The sequence below is a fragment of the Dryobates pubescens genome, chromosome 29, assembly GCF_014839835.1.
Source record: "Dryobates pubescens isolate bDryPub1 chromosome 29, bDryPub1.pri, whole genome shotgun sequence".
NCBI lineage: Eukaryota > Metazoa > Chordata > Aves > Piciformes > Picidae > Dryobates > Dryobates pubescens.
The window spans coordinates 1555367-1576100 of NC_071640.1; the positions used below are offsets into that span (position 1 = coordinate 1555367).

The window sequence follows — 20734 nt, forward strand, 5'->3', positions numbered from 1 at the left end:
CTCCAACTGATCCCTTGACAACAAGGATTTGCAGTTACACTTTGTTGTAAAGGGCCACAAAGGTGCTGAGGGGACTGGAATGTCACTGAGAAGAGGAAAGGCTGAGAGCCCTGGGGCTGAGAGCCTGGAGAAGAGCAGCCCCAGAGGGGATCTGAGCAATGCTCAGCAAGAGCTAAAGGTTGAGAGGCAAGAGGAAGGATGGGGCCAGAGTTCTCAGTACTGCCCAGGGGCAGGACAAGGGGCAGTGAGCACAAATGGGAGCCCAGGAGGTTCCACCTGAACAGGAGGAGAAACCTCTGTTGTGTGAGGGTGCTGGAGGCCTGGAGCAGGCTGCCCAGAGAGGTTGTGGAGTCTCCTCCTTTGGAGAGATCCCAAACCCACCTGGCCTTTGTGATCCTGGGCAAGCTGCTGTGGGTGACCCTACTTTAGCAGGAGGGTTGGACTGGATGATGCTCAGAGGTCCCTTCCAACCTCACCATGATGGCATCCTGTGCCATTTCTCAAGTTGTACAAGCAAAGCCTTTTCTTCCCAATCTAGCTGTGGCTGTACCACGACTTCACTAAGCCACACACTTGATCTGTGTGCCTGTGCCTGGCTCAGTGTGATTCCAGGGCTGCTCTACACAGAGCAAAGCAGTTTTAACCAAGCTGGTTTGCTGATCCCACCCTGCAGCTCAGAAAGTGCTCACTGACGTCCACATTGCATAATTCAGCCATCCAACATCAACTGCACGAAGAGCTCTTGCAGGAAGGGGAAAAAAGGACTTATGGGAGGAAGAACCAGGAGTGGGCAGAAGTGTTTTGGTTAAAATAGAGCAACATCAATCATTTCCATCCTGAAATAAGCTAACAGCTAGAATATAAATACTCAAAGAAAGTGGGGGGGGGGAACCCCCCATTCATTAGCAAAGCACTAAATAGTTTCTCCCCAGCTGACAAGAGGGCTGTGGTTGAGCATGGTGTGCACTGATACATCACTTCCCATTGTTAGGGTGAGACCAGGGCTGCTCACAGCATTATTTTTTGCTCAGAGCCTTGTAAAATCCTGGTGAGAACCAACCAACCAGGCACAACAACAGGAAAAAGAAACCCAAACCAAAACTCATAAACACAGAATCCTGCTCCCAGGCCACTTCAGAGCTGCAACAAAACAGTCACACAAAAACATGGAAAGAAAAAAAAGTGAGAGGTGTCCAAACAATTTCACAGTAACATCCTGGTGTGAATTCTCACTGCTGCAACTCTGAGAAGATCACAAAGGAGTCGAAGTGGCTAACAAGCAAGCCACAGTCAAAGGCTGCTGAGCTCTCTTTAAGCAAAAAGTTAATCAGCACCCTTCCAAAGAAAGAAACTAACCTCAGGCTCCCAAAACATCACAGAATTGGCTGGGTTGGAAGAGAGCTCTCAGATCCCTGAGCCCAACCTTCAACCCAGCACCATCATGGCCACTAAACCATGGCCTCAAGTGCCACAGGTTCCCTGAACACCTCCAAGGGATGGGGACTCCACCAGCTCCCTGGGCAGCCTCTGCCAATCCCTGTCCAATCCTGCAGCAAAGAAATTGTTCCTAATATCCATCCCAGAACTCCCCTGGTGCAATTTCAGGCCATTTCTCCAAGTTCTATCACCTGCTACTAAAGAGACCAACCCCCCACCTCACTCCAATCTCCCTTCAGGGAGCTGTAGAGAGCAACGAGGTCTCCCCTCAGCCTCCTCTTCAGGCTAAACACCCCCTGCTCCCTCAGCTGCTCCTCACCAGCCCTGTTCTCCAGGCCCTGCATCAGCCTCATTGCCCTTCCCGTCAGAGCAAGTCAAAGGCAGAGGCTGGCACAAGGCAGGTGCTGTGGCACAGTCTCACCTGCCAAAGCAGCTTGCCAGCAGTGCAAAGAAAAAAAGGAATTGGTAATTTTCATTTCCTTTTGTTCCAACTATCAGGTGTCAAAGCCACTTTTATAGTTATAGATGGTACCAATAAAACTGTTAAGATAGCCCCAGGTTGGGCTTTTGTTCAAAACAAGCATAGGAATCAAAGGCAGAGAAACACCTCCAGGAGCTGCAGACTCCCAGGGCTGCAGCTGAGGAGGGGAGATGCATTCTCCAAGAAGATGGACAACACTCATCTCATCCACCCCTAATGCTCCCAGGTGCTGCTTGAGGCAGAATCTCTGGGGAGAAGAAACCCCATCCAACCTGCAGCTGGTTCTGCCTTTACTTTCACTGCTGCTCCCCCACTTTCATCCTGGCTTTCACTGTTTTCTATCATCTTTTCAGCTATCACTGCAGAGCTCAAAGACCCTCAGAGGAAAAGTGGAAGTGTCCTTCCCCATGGCAGGGAATTAGATGACCTTCAAGGTGCCTTCCAACCCAACCCATTCTGTGAGTTCCTTCCTCCTTCTCCAGTGAAGCATAATTAGGCTTTGAAATTCCTGCCTCTCCCCTTTACATTTTGAACAAATTTTCCCCATCACAGCTTCTTCCCCAGTGCTTTCCCCCCACCTCCCCATCTCAAGGATAGGTTTGCACACTCCCTGCAGTTGCCACCCCTGCCACTAAGAATCAAGCCTGCAGTAACAAAATTCCATATTCTCCAGGCAGAGAAGTGAGCAGTAATTAATATCTCCAGCAGTTGGAAGCAGAGAGGTAACCACCTGTTTCCTGCTCCCATTAAACAAACAAACCACCCCCCACTGCTGATGGCATTCTGCACAGCAAGGGCATCTCACCCAAACAGTTGCCTGAAACAGCACAAAATTAAAAGCCCATAAAGGGCAATTTTTGCAGCCTGCCAGGCAAACATTAGTCACAATACTTGGCACTTCCAAAGCATTTCTGGCCAAAGAACCCAATGCACTTGAGACACATTTAGACTAGAAACTCTCCCAAGAAGTAGGTTAAGTGTTAGGCTGTTTTATCCTGCAGGGAAATGAGGCACTGGGAAATACAAAACCAACTTGAGAAGTCCTGCATCTTGCTCAAGGTTACACCAAACATTCATAAGCAAGAACAGAATCACTGAACTGCTCAGGTTGGGAAGGACCTCAGAGCTCATCTGCTCCAACCTCCCTGCCATGGGCAGGGACACCTCTCAACCAGACTCAGCTGCTCAGGGCCTCATCCAGCCTGGCCTTGAACACCTCCAGGCAGGAGGCAGCCACAGCCTCCCTGGGCAGCCTGGGCCAGAGTCTCAGCTCCCTCCTGCTGAAGAACTTCTTCCTCAGCTCCAGTCTGACCCTGTTCTGCCTCAGCTTCAAACCATTCCCCCTTGGCCTGTCTCTAGACACCCTCAGGAAAAGTCCATTCTGCAGGATCCCTTCTGGTATTGGAAGGCAGCTCTGAGGTCCTCAGAGTCTTCTCCAGGCTGCACAGCCCCAGCTCCCTCAGCCTGTGCTCACAGCAGAGCTGCTCCAGCCCTTGGCTCATCTTTGTGCCCCATGCACAAGGATCATTCATCTCTCCAGGAATATCAGCTCCCACAGTCAGGAATCCTCAAGAGCCTTTCCACTCCAGCTCCCTTCTGAAGAATGGATTCTGCTCTTACAGAGGCAATTAAAACCTGCTCTCCAGAGAGCAATGGAGAAGTCCTTGTGGGGACTTGGCACTTCAAATCCAGGTTTGCTTTTCCATTAGTTCCCTTCTGTGAACAAACCAGATGCTGGTGGTCACAGAGCCACAGAATTTATGGGTCAGAAGGGACCTCAAAAGACCAAGTCCAACCCCCCTGCCAGAGCAGGATTACCTGGGGCAGGTCACTCAGGAGTGCATCCAGGCAGGGGTTGAAAGTCTCCAGAGAAGGAGACTCCATAACCTCTCTGGGCAGCCTGCAGCAGGAGGCTCACAGCCGAGGATGTTGTCCTCATGTTGAGGCAGAAGATCCCGTGTTCCAGTTCGGATCCACTGCTCCTTGTCCCACTCTCTCCAGCAGAGCCTTGACTCTCTTTAACATGAGAAGAAACTTCCTTGGTGTGAGGCTGCTGGAGCAGGCTGCCCACAGAGGCTGTGGAGTTTCCTTCTCTGGAGACTTTCAGGTCCCACCTGGGTGTGTTCCTGGGTGACCCTGCTCTGGCAGGGGAGCTGGACTCAGCGATCTCTAGAGGTCCCTTCCACCCCCTACCATTCTGTGCCTCTCTGATCTCCACACAGCACTGCCTCACCCCACTGTAGCACTGCATGTTTTGGATGAAGAAAGTCCTGAAAGGACAAAACTCTTGGCCATCTGCCTGAACTTCCAGAGAGCTGCCAAGGCAGTAATTCAGTTACATTGTCCATGCCACTGGAAAACTACATTACATTCTGACTGCTTGAGCACATCCCAGGACTAGAATTAATGCTCTCTGGAATGAACACTTCACTTTACAATCAGGATGAACAAAGAAGGAAAAAAAAGCTTGCTTGAGCAGTGTTCCCCTCCTGTTCTGGTTAACATTTCATGTCATTTATTGTCATTAAACTCAATATTTGTGTCTAATCAATAGCAAGCTACCAAGGGCAGCTGTAACCAGTCTGGACTTTCTCTACAGGCTCTATTGATTTCTTTTGGAGACCTCCAACAAACCCAATTTAGACAAATAATTTATCAGTGGACACATCCCAATAATTTAATAAGCAAAGCCTATCTGTTCCTCTGCTCCTCTGTCACGGGACAGAAAATCATTTCGCCTCATTACTGACAATCGCAGCAGCTCCAGCTGGAATTTATGGAAAACCAAGGAGGAAGCCAGGAGGTAACAAATGCAAATCCAAGTAGCCTCATGTGCTGCAGCATGCAGCCCAGCAGCACTTCTCTCGGGGCCTCCTGCACTCGCCAGCACGTTACTTGGACGCAAGCTGCTGACAGCTCCTGTCCGGCTTTGGTCACTTCGCAGAATCAGAGATTGCACTGGGTTGGAAGGGACTCTCCAAGCTCTTCCAGTCTAGCTTGAGGAGAGCAGACTGAGCCTGGAGATTAGGAGGACATTCTTGACAGTGAGGGTGGGAAGACTTTGGCACAGGTTGCCCAGGCAGGTTGTGGATGTCTCCTCCCTGGAAGCGTTCAAAGCCAGGTTGGATGAGACCTTGAGCAACCTGGGCTGGTGGGAGGGGTCCCTGCCTATGGGTGATCTTTAAGGTCCCTTCCAACCCAAACCATCCTAGGGGAGTCCAAGCCTCACCATCCTAGGAGAGTCCAAGCCTCCTGCAGTAAGCAGGGACACCCCCAACTAGATCAGGCTGCTCAGAGCCCCATCAAGCTGGATGTGGAATGCCTGCAGGGATGGGGCCTCCACCACCTCCCTGGGCTACTTCTTCCTCACGTCCCCTTGGAACATTTATAATACCCTGACACTGTAAAGCCCATGCAAGAGCAAACACTGTGCTTCAGTGAAGTTAAAAATCAAGGACAAGATTCAAAATATCTGTTCAAGGCTACAGTTGCTCTCAATTGCCTTCACTTCTCCTGCTGGTAACAGCATTTAAGTCTGAAAGAGTCTTCACTGCAAAAGGGGGGGCAGGGGAAGGAAAGACAACATCTAGAAGACAGAATTTTCACTTGGGCAAGGAAACTCTGCTACTGCTCAGCAGCTCAGGGAAGATTTGTTTGCTGCTCTCCACCAAACTCAATATTGAAGTGTGGTAGAAAGGCAAACTCTGTTGGGGTTTGGTAGCTGATGCATTTTGCATATACCCTTCAAATAAGAGCATGGAAGCAATCCTCTAGCAGTGATTAAGGCTCAGATGTTGGGCATGAGTTACTTGACAGCACCCCATGAAGAGAGGGGAAGCTCACCCCAGAAAGCATTTGCCTTGCTCAGTGGGTAGGAACCACGCTGGGTGTTTTCCCTTCCACTGCAATGGCAACACCTCAACAGGCACTGCCTGGGGCATGCACAGGGCCAGAGCTGACAAATGCTTTGCCAAGGGCAAAGAGGATGAACAAGTGCACACCACAGGTAAGGAAAGAAAACCCACCACCTTACCAAGGCAGCAGATGGAAACCAAGTTTGTGCCACTCAGGAACAAGCTCAGACTCAGGGATTCCAAAACCCTGCAGCTGCTTTGGCCTCCAGCATTACTGGGGCTGGGTCAGGCTACACCATCAGAAGCTTTCCTAAATGTTTTGTAGATGGGGAAGTAACTCACCCTCAGACAAGGCTCCAAGGAGACCTCAGAGCAGCCTTTCAGGATTTGAAGGGGGCTGCAGAAGAGATGGAGAGGAATGTCTCTCCAAGGCATGGAGGGACAAGGTGAGGGGGAACAGCTTCAAGAAGCTGGATTTAGATGAGACATGATGAAGACAGTTAGGAGGGTGGTGAGGCACTGGAACAGGTTGCCCATAGAAGCTGTGGAGGCTCCAAGCCTGGAAGTCAAAGCCAGGTTGGACAGGGTCTTGAGTAGATGTCCCTGCCCATGGCTGGGGGTTGGAACTGGATGATCTTTAAGGTCCCTTCCAACCACTCCTGTTCTATGAGGTGTGTCATATTGGCTTAATCACATCATTGACCATTTCTTTCCCACCCCATAAGATGCCTTTGCCAGCCAATACTGAGAACAAATACCAAGAAACACACAGAGGTGCTCAGCAAATGATGCTCTTACTCCTGAGACCACTGCCTCAGCTCCTGAGACAAGCAGCAGCACCCCTGAGCTTGGAAGAGCACTTCTAGAAGTGTCCTGAAGAGCACCAGAAGCAAGCAGGCTGTTCAAGGGCTCTGTCACAAATGAGGTCACATCTCTTTAGGAAGAAAAAGCCCAGATGAGAACTTCATCAGTATTTCACTCCTGTAAGTGACTTTTAAACATTCTTTTCATCCAAACTTGTAGCTGATGCATTCTCCCCTGGGGCAGCTTCCTTTGAATTCCAACAGAATGCAAGCAGCTAGCACCTGGTAACGGGAGGCAAGGCAGCAGCACCCTGCAGATCCAGTCCTGGCTCCTCCAGGTAGCATCAAGCCACACACAAACAAATCAGAAACCTTTCTGACTGCTGCTGTCAGCTCAGATCCCAGCTGCTCAGACACAACAATCACAGCACACACACAAAATTCAGCAGCTAAGAAGCATTTAGCTCCCAAACCCAGAATCCAGCTGCAATCACTGAACAGACAGTGCCCATGAAGATGCCCTCTGATTCCCACATGCCTCCTAGCTTCCCAGGAACACTTCAGCTGCATTACCCCTCCACAATGTGAGCTCATTCCCCTCTCACCTAATATTGTATCTTCACCATTACATTAGAGGCCACATATGGATCCTTCTGAGAAGCAGCACTTCAGAGGCTGGTCTCTCCTCCCAGGCAACCAGCACCAGAACAAGAGGACACAGTCTCAGGCTGCACCAGGGGAGGTTTAGGCTGGAGGTTAGGAGGAAGTTTTACACAGAGGGAGTGATTGGCCATTGGAATGGGCTGCCTGAGGAGGTGGTGGAGTCACCATCACTGGAGGTGTTCAGGAGGAGACTTGACAGGGTGCTTGGTTGCATGGTTTAATTGATTAGGTGGTGTTGGATGACAGGCTGGACATGATCTTGAAGGGCCCTTCCAACCTGGTCTGGTCTATTCTATTCTATTCTCATCCCTGGAGGTGTTTAAAAGATGCAGAGAGACATGCTTCAGCACCAGACTTGGTAAATGGTTTGACTCAGTGATCTTAGTCTTTTCCAGCCAAAACAATGATAAGAAAACCTCTTTTCTTACCTAAAATTAATAACTGAATGAAGTTAACAACTGAATAAACTGGAAGAAGGGGGGGGATTAACAAGCAGGCCCAAATGTTGTTGCATGGCTGCTAAATGCCTCCATGCACCCCTCAGGCAATGCCATTTACTTGTAGGATTCCTCAGACACCAAAAGAAGCTAAAGCAAAGCAGAAGCAGCATTTAGCTCTTGCCTGCAGTCAGATCAACTTCCTGTGTCTTTCAGCTATAGCTTGTGAGCTCTGTTCAACACCTGGAAAAGGAAAGTTCCTTTACAGCTTCATGGGTGTGTAATTAATGCACTTGACAAGCTGTTGTGTTGCCAAACAGCTGCTTCCATTATCCTGACAACTTCACCATCTGCAGAACTATTGGGCAAACTACAGTAAGTAAATATCAAGATAGCAGGTGCTGATAAATAACAACTGCTGCCAACATAGCACCTCTGCAAGGAAACTTTTACTTTTGCCCCTACTCTACTTTTCTCTACCTGCAGAGCAGATATAAGATCCTCAGAAACAGAGGAACTAGGAGAACCAGACTCACAGAAGCAGGTAAAAGAAGGTTCAGAATTGGACACAAGATTCCAGGTGTGGCCTCACCAGGGCAGAGTAGAGGGGCAGGGGAACCTCTCTCAACATACTCACCACAGCCTCTCTCATCCACCCCTTAGCCTTCTTGGCTGCAAGGGCACATTGCTGGCTCCTGGGCATCCTTCTCTCCCCCAGGACCCCCAGGTCCTGTTCCCCAGAGCTGCTCTCCAGCAGATCAGTCCCCATGGGGTCCATGGGGCTGTTCTTTCCCAGATGCAAAACTCTACCCTTGTCCTTGTCGGATTTCATTCAATTTCTCCCTGCCCAGCTCTCCAGCCCGGTCAGGTCTCACTGAATGACAGCACAGCCTGAGGGGGTGTCAGCCACCGCTCCCAGTTTGGAATCAGATCACTTTTGCAAAGCTGAGGGTGTTCAGGCTTGAGCTTTTGGGATTCTGGGCTTGGGAATTGTTTTTAAGAACAACCATTTCAGTCCTAAGTTTCTTTCAACACAGAACAACCACAGCAAAGTTGGCAGGGGGTTAACTATCTAGTACCTGCTGTGACCCTGGGCAGCCTGATCCAGCTGGGGATGCCCCTGCTCACTGCAGGGGGGTGGACAGGATGGCCTCTGAGGGTCCCCTCCAACAGGATGCAATCTGTGAATCCACAGTGCTTTGATATGCTGAACACTTTGCTTCTGCTGAGACAGCCCAGCTGCTATTACCAACCTCATTCACTGCTGCTCTACAAGCCACTGCCACCAGCCTCCCCAGGTCTTAAAACCAAGCAGAATGCCCTGAAACATGCAGCACAGCCTGTGTGCTCATTTGCCTCTGTGGAACTGCAGCACAGCCCCAGAACTCCACACTCCGTCTCCCCTCCCCGGGCAGCCGTGGGGCTATTCACGCCAGCAGTGATGCATGAGCAGTCTGAGAGGGAGAGGAGAATGCCCTGATCCCAGCTCATCAAAAATACAAGCAAGCAAGCCACAGAGGGGTCACAAATTAAAAATTAAATGGGGACAGACACAAAGTGGATTGAAACATCACCACAGCTCAATCCTCCCTCCAAAGCAACAGAAAACACCAGCTACACAGAACAGGAAGGGAAGGCAGCCAAAAGGGGGAAGTGAATTAACTCCAGAAGTGGATTGAGCAATGAAGAATGAAGCAGCAACCTGCAGGAGCAGCAGCAGGGCCTTTGCTGCTGCTGCTAAGTCCAGCAGCTCACACCTCTCCCATCTCCTGGGTGAAACCACCCCTGGCTGGTCACTGCAGACCCCAGAAAGGCTGCTGGCAGAGCTCAGAACCATCACCAGGCAGAGAGCAGCTATTTAAGTACAACTTAAAGAGCATCTTTTATATTACCTGGGAAACAGAAGTCAAAGATAACAGAAATAAAGGGGCAAACTCCTGTGTTTTATTCCTGGAACACTTAATTGTGAGTACACAGGATGCCAAAACTTTCTGCCTTCTGAAAGCAGAATCTGTGTCCATATTTAGCCTGTGTCTGGGACTGAACCACAGCAGTTCTGTCACCCACTGACCCCTTCCCAGCACAGAAGGGCAAGCTGGGGAAAGCAAGCTGGGCTGAATTGAAAACAACAAAACTCATCCCAGAGCATCCAAAGAGCCCAGCAAAGGTACAGCAGCAGAAGAAAGAGGAATAGGGTCAGGAGGAGCCCAAGCAGGAAGCTCCTCATCCTCAGCAACATTCCCCCTTTATAATGAGCAAGGACAGCTGTGGGCTGGGATGCACCTGCAGCCAGCTCAGGGCAGCTCTGACAGCTGCTCTGGCAAAGTTCTTACTCTGGACTCTGGAACAGGCTGCCCAGGGAGGTTGTGGAAGTCTCCACCCTGGTAATGTTTAAGGCCAGATTTGAGGAGGCCTTGGGCAACCAAGTCTAGTTGAGAGGTGACCCAGCCCCTGGCAAGGAGGTTGGAGTAGATGATCTCTGAGGTCCCTTCCAACCTGAGCCATTCTACACTCCTCAGCTTCATTAACCCCCTGCATTCTGACAGTCTCCAACATTCAGAAGCCAGCTCAAAATCACAAACCAAACCTTCTGTAGGGACTGAGACACAGTCACACTGCTGTACTCCCTTACCTTGTTTGACCATTTGTAGGCTTGAAGAAGTTGGCTGTAGAGAGGGGTTTTGTCCTGGACAGGATCTAGGCTCAGCAGTCCACTGTTGTGCAGAGGGTGGTTCTCAGATGGCTTCCCCACGAGGTTGCTCAGCCGTTCCAGCTCACTGGAAGAGAACAAAAGGGCAATCTGAAGCCTTTTTTCCACCCCCCAGGTCAGCTGTGCAGGTACAGGTATCTGAGATCCACAGTCCTGCAGGGACAGCAATCATGCACAAACTCTAACATCCCAGGGAGCTTTAAATACCTCCCCAACCTGATACAAGCCAACTGTTCTCATTACCCAACAAAGCAAAGTGGTCTGTTAGCTGTTCAGCTTTGTAGGAAAACACAAGGCAAGAGGAGCTCAGCACTGCTCAGGAGACAAAGCACCAACCAAGAGTCTTTGCAAGACAACCCAGAAGGAGTCAAACTACAGCAGGTCCTCTTCATAAGAGCTTCCAGACCCCAGGGCATCATCTGAGCAATGCACACCCTCAGAATCTGCACAATTCTGACTTCAGCATTGCCTGCAGCAGTAGAAAGATCCTTTCAACTATCAAGCAGAAGCCTCATCATTAATGAGCTAGGAATTAATATCATCCTCATGAAGAACTGACACCAGGCCTAAGCCTGGAGAATGTCCTGCAAAGTTTGTGATGCCTCAACAACAGGTACAAGGCAGAACCCAGGAGGTTCCACTTCAACATGAGGAGAAAAACTTCTTTGGTGTGAGGGTGCTGGAGCCCTGGAGCAGGCTGCCCAGAGAGGTTGTGGAGTCTCCTTCTCTGGAGACTTTCAAAACCCACCTGGATGTCTTCCTATGTGACCTGCACCAGGTGATGCTGCTTTGGGAAGTGGGGGTAGACTCAGTCTCTGGAGCAGACATACACATTCCAAGTTCTCAGTGCAAGGAAGTTAACTTCTGACTGGATGATCTCCAGAGGTCCCTTCCAACCCTCATCATTCTGTGATTTCCATGACCTGCATGAAACACTCAGCTGGAGTATAAAGCAGCACCATTTCCCCCTGATAAAAACTCCTCACTGTGAAGCCCTCTGTCATGGCTTCACAGCTCATTTGTCAGACTCTCCATTTAATAATAACAGAAGTTAAGCAATGTTTAAAACCTGCATCAATCAGCTGGAGAAGAAAGGCCCTGGGTACTCAGCACAGAGATCACACACAGGGCTTCAAGTGACAGGACTAATCAGGTGCCTTCCCTTTTGACTTCTGAATGTTCCATCCAAGTCTGAACTTCACAACTGCCACTAAATTAAAAGCAGGATTCAGACCTTTCAAAGGGTGACTTGTGAAATCACTCTGAAGAGAAAAAAAAGTCTCAGTGCCTCCATCTGCATTTAATGAAGGTTATGAATATAAACACCAAGGAGCAGAGAACTGCTAACTGAAAGACTTCTGCACTTCCCTAGCACAAAATCACAGAAGGGTAGGGGTTGGAAGGGACCTCCAGAGATCCTTGAGTCAAACTACCCTGCCAAAGCACAGGAACTCATGCAGGTGGCTGTTGAAAGCCTCCAGGGAAGGAGACTCCACAACCTCTCTGGGCAGCCTGCCCCAGGGCTCCAGCACCGTCACACCAAAGAAGTTTCTCCTCATGCTGAGGTGGAACCTCCTGGGTTCCAGTTTGTATCCAGTGCCCCTTATCCTATCACTGGCCACCACTGAAAAGAGCCTGGCACCTTCATCTTGACACCCACCCCCCAGTACTTATAGACACTGCTCAGATGCCCTCTCAGCCTCTTCTTCTCCAGACTAAACCAAAAAAGACTTTTAAAGAAGTTTTCTTGTAAGCAGTCAGGAAAGAAATGGTCAAAGCACTGAGAAGCATAGCCACAAATGGCTGTGGAAGGTATGGCAGAGAAAGAACTGGTGGAGTTTGCAGCTGAAGCTCCTGTCAGGTATGGTTCTAAGGACAGGGGCTGGCTGCAGAGGGACTCACAAGAGCATCACAGCACTGAAATAAATAGTGGTTGATAAACTGGAAAGCAAGAGGAGTGTAAACACTACACATGAGACAAGCTAGGTCAGGGCCAATTGCTATCTATTATTGCTTGGGAAGGAGGTTTTGGGATGATACCAGGTAATTCCTCACAAAACTGAACAAGAAGGATAACCAAAGGACTTGCAGGGCTTCCAAGGAGACCATGAAGCCTCCCCCAACCTGGAAACAGTAAAAAGCAAAGGCTATGAAGCTGTGAGCAACATCACTCAGAGGAATGATCATCTACCACCCTTCCCAAAAGGCAAGAAGCAGGGAACAAAACACATTACCACTTCAGAACTGAAAAAAAGTAATCAGTGAGGCCTCACAGGCAGCAAGAAAAATCCTTGCACCCAAGGCCCTGGACACCAAATCCCTGTAGGTCAGAAGATGTGGTGGGAAAGGTTGGTTATGCACTTCACCTACCCTTGGGCATCTCTCTGGACAGGGCTGATGGCTCCCAGGAGGATACAGAACCCAGGGATGCATCAAGCCATTACAAACAGTCCTATCTTCTAAGGCTGTTTAAAGTTGATGTGAACAGGGTCTGGGGTTTAGGGTTGTTTTTAAGAATGCCTCTCCCTGAAAGCTTCAGATTAAAGCCTCAGAGAGGTTTGCTTCAATAACTGAAAGTTATGGCCTCACCACCAGGAGTCACAGGGACAATCCAGCCTCAGCTTGTCTCCCTTTGCGTGCTGCTGCTCACCAGCCCTTCTCACCTGCGCTCACTTCCCAGCCTCGCAAGTTTCGGTGACGAATTGGTTCTTTATGGACAGCCTTTGGATTTTCACCAAAAAGCTTCAAAAGAAGGGGGGAAAGGGGGGGGGGGGGGGGTTGAAATCTCCCTGCAACCAAAAGGATTCACCTTGCCTAAACAATTCTTCTTGAAATCAAGACAAGAACCGAATCCCACCTAAACGTGACGAGCCGCGTTCGCCCCGCTTTGGAAGGGGCCACCCCGCGGGGCTAAGGCGCAGGAGAAGGAAGAACCAAAGGGCAGAGGCTCCGCAGCTGCCTGCCTAAAACTTTCCCCGGCGGGGCCAGGGCTCCGCCGGGCTGCTCCGCGGGGACGGGCCCTGCAGACAGCAGCGCACGGCCATGGGAACCCCGGGACCCGGCTCCCTCCCCGTGCCGCCCCCGCGGAGCCGCGGGGCCCAGCCGCACGCCGACACCGCGGGGAGAGCCCCTGGGGGCCAGCCGCTCACCCCAGGTCGCGGCTGACGGAGTGCAGGCTCTCCTGGAAAGCGGCCACGAAGCCCTTTTCGCGGCCCTCCAGGGTCTCCTTGTTGCGCATCCCATCCTTCAGGCAGTCGAAGACCCTCGTCACGCTGGAGCGCAGCGCCTGGATGGCGGCGATGGCCTGGGAGAAGGCCTCCAGGTTCACGCCGGGGCTCAGCACCCCGTCCGCCATCTTGGCCGGCCGGGCCCGGCCTCTCCCGGCGGCAGGCCGCGGGGCACGCTGGGAAACGGAGTCCACGCGGGAGGCAGGGAGGGGGCGGCCGGCAGCGCTGCGCTGAGCTCCGGGACCGCCCCGGCCGGGCGGCCAACGACCGAGCCCGGGGCGCAAGTGCTGCCTTTAAAAGCTTTTAGCCTCCCTCCCTAACCTCAGGGATTCCTTCGGCGAAGGCAGCTGTGCCCCGCTCGCCCCGTGCCCCCGCCCACCCACCTGTGACAGCAGAGGTCGAGGAGACGGTTAAGAGCCAGCGGTGATTAATGCAGCTTTGGGGTTCCCTTCCAACCCAAACTATCCTGCGGTTGTATGAGTCTATGAAAATATGCTACAGACAGCTGCGAAGTGCACCCAGAGTCTGGGCTATGCAGGGAGAGGCAAAAAGAATGATCTTCCATCCTGCAAGCACACAGTAGCACAGCACCTTCCTCAGCAATCTATTGCAGTCCAAAGAAAGGTAGCTTGGGTCTAACAGAACTAGTATTAGAGATCCATAAACAGCCACCCCACTCGAACTAGTCCTGCTCTTTCTGCCTCTGGCTGCTGTTCTTTGATTCATTATGGGGTTTGAGTGTTTTGGGGCAGGGGGTTGGTTGGTTTTTTGCTTGTTTGTTTGTTGGTTGATTGGTTTGGGTTTTTTTTTTTGCATAAAGAACTATCCCTTTCCTCTTCATATTTGCCCCTCTGAGTGTGCTCAGCCCATTGCTGACTCTTGGAAGCACACCTCTCTACGTCTCACTGCTTGTGTAGGCTGAGCTGCGCTTCTTCAGCCTGCATTGCTCCCAGGTTTGCTTCACCTCTGCGCTCAAGCCACAGCATTCCTGAGCTCCAGAGAAGCAGAGCCACAGCCTTTTTCTTTTCTCATTCACAGCCCTTTCATTTCCTCATTTTTCATGCTCAGCAGCAGGGTTTCACTTATCAATACCTCACATGTCTGGGAATATTTAATTGAGCAGATGCATTTTGTGTGTGTGTGTCATGACAGAGAAGTGTCACTGAGTGGAGGGCAAAGCCTCGCTTCACTTGGCCACTGACACATCTGCTGTTCCTTGGCAGATTCATTTCCATTTTACAGAGGAAAAAAAAACCTCACCCCTGACTAAAGGATCTGGCTGTGTGGATTGTGCTTACTGCATTTAATTAATACCTGCATGAAAGAGGTTGTTATTTACTTTAGAAGCTGAGAAAACAACACACACACACACACACCCCAGCCCTGTGCTGCAATTTACTCTGTGTGGAGGACTATTGGCCTGAGAATGCTTCGTTTGTTTCAGCTCTGTTTGTTTTAGCTGCACTCTAAGGGTGAAAAGGACTGGCAGTGGCATCAGAGGCATAAGCAGCTCCTACAAAAGCAAACCAGTGCTCTGCTTGGTGCTGTGATACTGCTCTTCAACCTTGCAGTGCTTTGCAAACATTGGAAAATGAAGGTCAGGTCATAAAACCGTTGAGTTAGTTGTTAAGGTTGGAAAAGACCCCTAGCACCAGCCAGCCCAACCATCAACCCACCACCACCACGGCCACTAAACCATGTCCAACCCCCTCTGCAGTAAGCAAGGGCATCCTCAACTACATCAGGTTGCCCAGAGCCCTGTTGAGCCTCATTTTCTATGTTAACCCTTGGAAATGTTTGGTTCTTTTCCATTCCTCCCCCTCTGATGCAAGAGTTATTGTTTTTAAACATCTCTTTCCAGCTCTTAATGTCCCATTTATTGTAACTATCTGCAAGATCCCTGCCCCTGCGTAAGGATCTCTGATTTTCACATCCTGCTCCCCACCATAAAAGAGCTTGGCAGCTGTTTTGCTATTTTTAAACTGTGAGGGCAAAAGAGTGGCTGGAAATCCAACTCAGAAATGTATGAGGAACCATTTGGAACTTGCCCCCAAAGAACAAAGAGCACAGCACAGCTTTGGCTTAGAAACTCAGAGGAGGGCATTCACACTTTTTGCTCCAGGGATCTGCTTTTCCTTGCATAAATGAGAAGCCAATTCTCCTGAACAGACAAGGAGCAACTCAGAACACTAAGAGCTCTGCTGGGAGTTAAGGAACATTCTGCTTCAACACCTAGAGATAATGGCTAAAGGAGGAGGCAAGAGTTCCTGTTCCTCTTACTGCTCCTTTATATTACTCTCTTTTTATTAATTATTTTTTGTTCAGTTCTGGTGTCCCCAGCAGAAGAAGGGCACAGAGCTGTTGGAGTGAGGCCAGAGCAGACCACAACGATGGCAGCACTTCTGCTGTAAGGACAGGCTAAGGGAGCTGGAGTTGTTCAGCCTGGAGAAGAGAAGGCTCCAGGGAGACCTCAGTGCTGCCTTCCAGGATTCGAAGGGGGCTTCAGGAAAGCTGGGGAAAGACTTTTGACAAAGGCATGGAGTGACAAGATGAGGAGTAATGGCTTCAGACTGGAAGAACCTGGGTTTAGATGAGACATGAGGAAGAAAATCTTCCCCATAAGGGTGGTGAGGCACTGGAACAGGTTGCCCAGGGAAGTCCAGGATGGTCCCTTCATGGAGACCAGGTTGCATGGGGCCTTGAGCAACCTCATCTAGCAGGAAGTGTCCCTGCCCATGAAGCTAGGTGATCTTTAAGGGCCCTTCCACCACAACCCATTCTCTTACTCTGTGTCTCTAGGACCTGGTGGTCTCCTCCCAGGCACAGGGCACACTTGCAGCACAGCCACGCTGCACAACTCAGCGTCGCACAGAGAGATGCAAACAGCACAGCTGCAGTCCTGGCAGCAACCTGCTCTGCTAGCTCAGTGTTCTGACCAGACTAATAAACTCTGCCTCTTGGTGCTGGTAATGAGCTCTGGCAGTCCATAGTGCTAACACAGTGCTACTACAGCCACCCAGTTATCTCCACACCCTGCCGCGCTGTGCCGAGCAGATCAACTGAGAGAGGGAAGGGAGAAGGCTGAGGTGAGCTGCCAGGTTGGAATCTGTTCTGTGGCTAAAGAGAGAATTCCATTTTGGGTGCTGTCAGCCTCCTAACACACATAAGCTCTGAACTGACTTGGAGAGAAAGGGGGAGGGAAGAAAGGAACAGGTAACAACCCAGCCTGGCATCACATCACACACAGCTTGAGCAGAGCAGTGCAGAAGCTTGATTGGGGAGCATGTAATTCAGGTGAACCTTTCACAGCAAAGTATGGCATGGCAATAACACTCAAATTGCAGCTACTGAGAACCAAGAGGGCTGTAATTAATCAGCAACATCAAAGGGGAAAAGATGATTTCAGACTCCTTGCAGAGGTACTGTAAACAATTTGTTAGGGAAGGAGGTGCCCAATTAGAAAGGCATTCTCATTTAGGAGAGATTAATTCTGTTGTCAGGAGAGACAGCTAATGGTGGTTATTGTGTTTCATACCACGTGCAGGTAATCTCTCATGAACTGTCTGGACAACATTTGGAATAACTGACATCATAAGGAGCAATCTTTATCTTCCTCTGAGGGAGATAAATGCTGATCTTTACTCTGTGGCAAGCTGGTCTGATATTCATCACCAGGGCCTCTTCATTTCTTCATGCTTCATTGCAACATTCCTGACAGCACTGCAGATAAATATAATAAACTGATTTTTTTTTTTGGTTGTTGTTTGTTGTTGTTCAAACAGTTGTGGTGCTCAGTGGTGGCATTGGTAACAGATATTCTTCTTGCTTTAATTTCTGTCAGGTTTTCAGCCTTCAGTAAGCCACAGAGTTTCCTACAGGTATGACCGAAACAGAAAAGAAGCTGGAGGGTTATTGACTCAGATTTGAGGCTTCTGCCAAGACAAGAGGATGTGTCCTGCCTCCTGTTAGACAAGGTGGCATTTCCAGATGTGATCTTCAGTGCTATTTCTTCCCTATTGTTCCCTGAATCAGAATCCCCCACTGCATCCAACAACAGTGAGTGAAAATCTCATCTGAGCACTCCTGCCAGCAGGAGCAGTGAAATAATGAACTGTGGTGACAATGATGTCCTTATCAACAGCTTTCCTGGGGGAGCTGCCTCAGTATTGCTTCAGGCTCTGGGGTGACCTGGCTCACATTCAAAGGGATCTTCCCTCACAAAAAAACCAAACCTGGAGGCCTCCCAGACCCCTTCAGGGCTCACTGTAACTGCAGGAACTACAAGTTTCAGGTGGTTATTCAGTTCCTTATCCAGAGAGTTTTCACAGAACCATAGAATGGCTCAGGCTGGAAGTGACCTCAGAGATCATCCACTCCAGCCTCCTCACCATGGGCAGGGACACCTCTCAACCAGACTTAGCTGCTCAAGGTCTTATCCAACCTCACCTTGAGCACCTCCAGAGAGGAGGCAGCCACAGCCTTCCTGGGCAGCCTGTGCCAGAGTCTCAGCTCCCTCCTGCTGAAGAACTTCTTCCTCAGCTCCAGTCTGACCCTGCTCTGCCTCAGCTTCAAACCATTCCCCCTGCTCCTTTCTCCAGACACACTCAGGAAAAGTTTCTCTGCAGCCTTCCTGCAGGATCCCTTCAGGTACTGGCAGGCAGCTCTAAGGTCCCCCTGGAGTCTTCTCCAGGCTTTGTTTTCTCTAGGTTTTGTTTCAGTTCACAGTTCCAAAGCACCCACATCACCCAGAGAAAAGCCAGCACACAACAGATTCGTCTGCAGACCCACCAAGGACTGGGTGGATTACGACTCTTCCATCCCCTCTTGCCTGATGCAACCAGCACCCCTGATAGCAGTTTTAGGCTAATTCAAAGAGAACTGCAGTGCTGCTGCGCTGCTTCTGGAGCTTCAAGCCCTGGGGGATGTCAACACCTTATCCCAGCACCGAATTCACATGAGAACTGTAAAGCAAAAGACGCACACAAAAGTAAACCCAGCAAAACTCCTGCTGTTATTTTATGCATGTGGAATCCTGTCCCAAAATATGTCACATTTGACTTGCAAAAAGAAAAGGCTGCTGTTTTATTCTCTGTCTGTATGTGTGTGTGTGTGTGTGTGCAAGCTGCAGGGAAGCACACTCAGCCCCTTCTTTTCTTTAAACATTCCCTGATGGAGTGTGGAATCTGATGGAAAAACCTAAGGGGAAGAAACCATCATTATTTAAAGGCTACATGACTGCTTAAAATTAGAGCTGTGAAGGCATCAAAAAAGATTAAAAAATACATACCAGAGCTCACAGATGGCTTGCAGACAAATTCACTTTGCATTTAGTCCACTCAGTCTCTAAAGCAACCAAAACCCCTCTGTCTTTGCCTTGCTTTTCAGTCTCTCTGTTGATGCCCCCCTCACAGGATCACAGGATCAAAGGATGTTAGGGGCTGGAAGGGACCTCTGGAGAGCTTCCAGTCCAACCCCCCTGCCAGAGCAGAGTCATAGCACAGGAATGCAGCCAGATGGGGCTTGAAAGTCTCCAGAGGAGATTCCACAACCTCTCTGGGGGTCCTGTTCCAGTGCTCTGTGATCCTCACAGTGAAGGAGTTCTTCCTCATGTTGAGGTGGAACCTCCTGTGCTGGAGTTCATATCCATTGCCCCTTGTCCTAACACAGGATGGAACTGAGCAGAGCCTGGCCCTGTCCCCTCCCTCTTGACCCCCCAGCTCTCAGATATTTATAAACACTTATTAAATCCCCTCTCAGTCTTCTCCAGATTAAACACCCCCAGGGTTCTCAGCCTCTGCTCATAGGGCACATGCTCCAGTCCCTTCAGCATCCTCATAGCCCTCTGTTGGACTCTCTCCAGCAGATCCCTGTCCCTCCTGAACTGGGGAGCCCAAAACTGGATGCAATATTCCAGGTGAGGTCTCATCAGGGCAGAGGAGAGGGGGAGGAGAACCTCCCTGGATCTGCTGGACACACTCTTAGTGCCCCTCAGGATCCCATTGGCCTTCTTGGCCCCCAGGACGCATTGCTGTCCCATGCAGAACTTGCTGCCCATCAGCACTCCCAGGTCCTTCTCCACAGGGCTGCTCTCCAGCAGGTCCCCTCCCAACCTGTCCTACTGCAGTGTATTCTTCCTGCCCAGCTGCAGGACTCTGCACTTCTCCTTGTTGAACCTCGTTAGGTGCCTCTCTGCCCAGCTCTCACTCTGTCCATCATTCTGAATCACCTCACAGCCTTCAAGGGTCTCAGCCGAGCCTCCCAGTTTGGTATTGTCCCTTGGCAACACCAGCACAAACAGATGCACTTTTAAACCTTGGGGTTCAAGTTAAATACACATATATATATATACACACATATAATCTTTTTAGGCACATTTCCAAACTGAGAACTACCCTGAGCAGGTTAAATAAAGACATTAGAAGGGAGAAAATAAAAGGAAGAAGGGCTGAGTAGTTCTGCAACAGGCTGAGACAGACTGACCCAGTTGCTTCTTCTTGGAGTGTTTTGATGATTCTGCAGTCTCAGAGTGACTTAAACTCACTGTTCTCCCAGTCCAGAGACTGCAGGAGTTCTGGGCTATTTGTATCTCCTTTACTTTCACCACTTCCCTTCTCCTTTGAATGCCTGGGCTGTATTTTCAAACACTCTCTCTTGCCCCCTGGGCTTTCTCTCAGTGGCTGGTTTGCTCTGGGGAAAATTCCACTTCCATTACAATGAAAGGCCAGGATTTGGCACCATCATTCCAGCCTCACTGCCTAGCAGCAGTCAGCAGAATTTGTTGCATATCTAATGCTTGAATTCTGCTCCTCAGCCTCTTCTTGCAGAGGTAGGAGTTTGCAGAAGGCAAGGGGAAGCCTGGTGGCTGTTGGATAGGTGGTTGAGCGCAGCCCCCAGCTCCTGCTCTTCCTTGAACAGGAGCATGAAGGTTTTAGATGGCTGTGCATCCTCTGTGCTGACAGTAAACAGGATGGAGTTCATGGTACAATATCTGATGTTTCTTCTTGCCAGGAGCAAACTCTAACCTACAGCTTGGAAAAGCAGAGGTTGCTTTCCCCCAGGCTCTTTAAAAAGCAGCTGACCCAGGAACAATCCTTGAGACAAGTTCCAAGAGTTCTGAAGGTC

At 50.0% G+C, this 20734-nt stretch overlaps 1 protein-coding gene across 1 annotated transcript in view; it reads right to left on the bottom strand.

The window, feature by feature from the left end:
* The window catches only part of MED27 (mediator complex subunit 27), a 98067-nt gene extending 84308 nt beyond the window's left edge, over window positions 1–13759 (bottom strand). The window contains exons 1-2 of the mRNA XM_054174462.1: window positions 13535–13759; window positions 10308–10452 (exon numbers count right to left, since the gene is read on the bottom strand). Of these exons, the coding sequence (XP_054030437.1) occupies window positions 10308–10452; window positions 13535–13740 (351 nt within the window). The 5' untranslated portion in view covers window positions 13741–13759. The remainder of the gene's footprint in view (window positions 1–10307; window positions 10453–13534) is intronic.
* Window positions 13760–20734: the final 6975 nt, after the last annotated feature.